The sequence below is a fragment of the Arachis ipaensis genome, chromosome B6 (assembly GCF_059453495.1).
Source record: "Arachis ipaensis isolate K30076 ecotype BB chromosome B6, ASM5945349v1, whole genome shotgun sequence".
Taxonomy (NCBI): domain Eukaryota; kingdom Viridiplantae; phylum Streptophyta; class Magnoliopsida; order Fabales; family Fabaceae; genus Arachis; species Arachis ipaensis.
In genome coordinates, this window is record NC_142441.1 from 135,558,339 (window position 1) to 135,560,479 (window position 2,141).

At 40.6% G+C, this 2,141-nt stretch overlaps 1 protein-coding gene across 1 annotated transcript; it reads left to right on the top strand.

The window, feature by feature from the left end:
* Nucleotides 1-443: 443 nt before the first annotated feature.
* On the top strand, nt 444-1,532 carry LOC107647424 (uncharacterized). Its single transcript, XM_016351499.1, has 2 exons — nt 444-503; nt 651-1,532. Exons 1-2 carry the CDS (start codon nt 444-446, stop codon nt 1,530-1,532), a joined length of 942 nt encoding a protein of 313 aa, XP_016206985.1.
* The last annotated feature ends 609 nt before the right edge of the window (nt 1,533-2,141 follow it).

The following is a 2,141-nucleotide window of genomic DNA, read 5'->3' on the forward strand; positions in this document are numbered from 1 at the left end:
GTGTTCCAGGTTGAAATTCGATACTCTGTTGACCTTACGTCGTAAGGGTGACCGGGCATGTATAAACTCCCGGGTATGGATATCTCCCATTGAGTGATATATAAATGAATGTTTGAATGATGAATAAATGAAAAATATATGCATAGACTCATGGGAATGCGCGACGAGGGACCGTCTAAGGTTTTTGAACTTGTCGGGTTGGCTGGATAACTGACAGATGAGCCTCATCAACCATAGGACAGGCATAAATCATATGCATTTGTTTGTTTTGTTTGCTATGCATTACCTGGGATTGCCTAACTGAATATATATCATGCTACCTGTTATATTTGCTACTTGCACTATCTATTTCCTACTTGTGCATAAACTTGTTTGGTTGTTTATTCCTGCAAGGTGCGGTCTGACAAAGCTATCACTCCAAACCCTCTTACAGAAAGGCCTGGATGGCGAAGCAGAAGGCAATTGCTCAGATCTACAAGGATTGGGAGGATTCGTACAACAAGGTATCGAAACTATTTTAGGCACTGCAGAGTTATTTTTCGGGAACTATTTGTGAGCTACGGGCAGTACCGTACTATGATAGAAACCTTCTAGTACGTGACTGTAACATGTTCAATAAAGTATTTTAGGCTTTTCTATCCTGTGTTAAGGTTTTCAAGCTTTGTAAGCCGTTTGTTTTCATCAATGGCACGCATCTGTATGGCAGATACAGTGGGGTGTTGCTTATAGCGGTGGCACAAGACGGCAACAACAATATCCTGCCTATTGCTTTTGCCATTGTGGAGTCTGAGAATATCGAGTCATGGTCGTTCTTTTTTACTAATCTGAGACGCCATGTCACCCCACAAGAAGTGCTGCTGGTTATCTCCGACAGATCGCAGGCCATCAAGGCTGCAGTCAGTGTCGATGATAGTGGTTGGCATCCTCCTAGGGCATTCCACGCTTACTGTATCAGACACATGGCCGCTAACTTCATGACTCGTTTTAAGTCAGTCGAGCGCAAGCAATACCTTATAAACGCCTCTTACAGTCCAAGCAAGGCTGGGTATGAGTGGTACATGGATGCCTTGAGAGGAGTGTCCCCGGGGATGGCAGACTGGACTGGTCGTTTCAACAAAGAGATATGGCTGCAACACTACGACAGTGGTAGGCGGTTTGGTCACATGACTACAAATCTGTTGGAGTGCATCAATGCAGTTCTCAAGGGTACACGATACTTGTCGATTTCTGCCATCGTGCGCGTCACGTACGAACGGTTGCAGAAGTTGCTCGTAACAAAGAGCAGGGAGGCACGGTCACAGCTGGCTGCTGGAAACTGCTTCTCCCAGAAGCTGATGGCAGCCATTGAGAAGAACAGAGAAGACATCCCAAAGATCCGTGTTACTCATTGTGATAAGCGGGATTCCGTGTTTGTCATGGAGGAGTTAGAGCCGTTCGAGTGTTGGTCGCAAGGTTCCTTCCGTGTCCGGCTTTCAGCGGGCACATGTGACTGTGGTCTCTTTCAATCTCTCCATTACTCGTGCCGCCGCTAGCATCGAGCGGGCCCCGTATGTTCATCCAGTTTACAGATGAAACTTGTGGGTCTCCGAACGCCATCGCTCCACAAATGTCATAATCAGGAAATTATCGAATGTGAAATCCATGAGAGGTGCCGTGTCGCCGAATCTAACCTTCCTCAGATACGGGACGATGGCGTTGGGTGGAGGAAGGGTATGACTCACTCGGCGGAGTAGTAGAAGGCAAGGCCTCTGAAGAAAAAATATATCTTTACAATTATCAATAAATAATTTTAAAACTTTTATTGGTTCTTTTAAGTTTAATGGTCCTTGTGATATCACTAAATTTTTAAATATGTTTCTATATTTTTTTTATTAAATTTTTACACTGTTTTAAGTTTTGTAATTAGATCTTTTTAATATAAAAAATATTAATGTTAAATAAATATTTTTTTATAAATTATAGATTTTATATTAAGAACATAATTAGATATTTAATTACATATCTTTTAGAAAAATATCATTCTGTTAGTTTTAATATATTTGACATAAAAAAATTAATTATAAAATCAAATGGAGTATAATAACTAAATTAAAAAATATAAAAAATTTATTTATAAATTTGACGAAACTAAAAGAAATAAA

Excerpts from the sequence above, each read along its gene's own strand:
- LOC107647424 (XM_016351499.1), top strand. The coding sequence starts at position 444 with ATGGCGAAGCAGAAGGCAATTGCTCAGATCTACAAGGATTGGGAGGAT. Across the intron at positions 504-650 it reads GGGAGGATTCGTACAACAAG|GTTTTCAAGCTTTGTAAGCC; the intron begins GTATCGAAACTA and ends TCCTGTGTTAAG.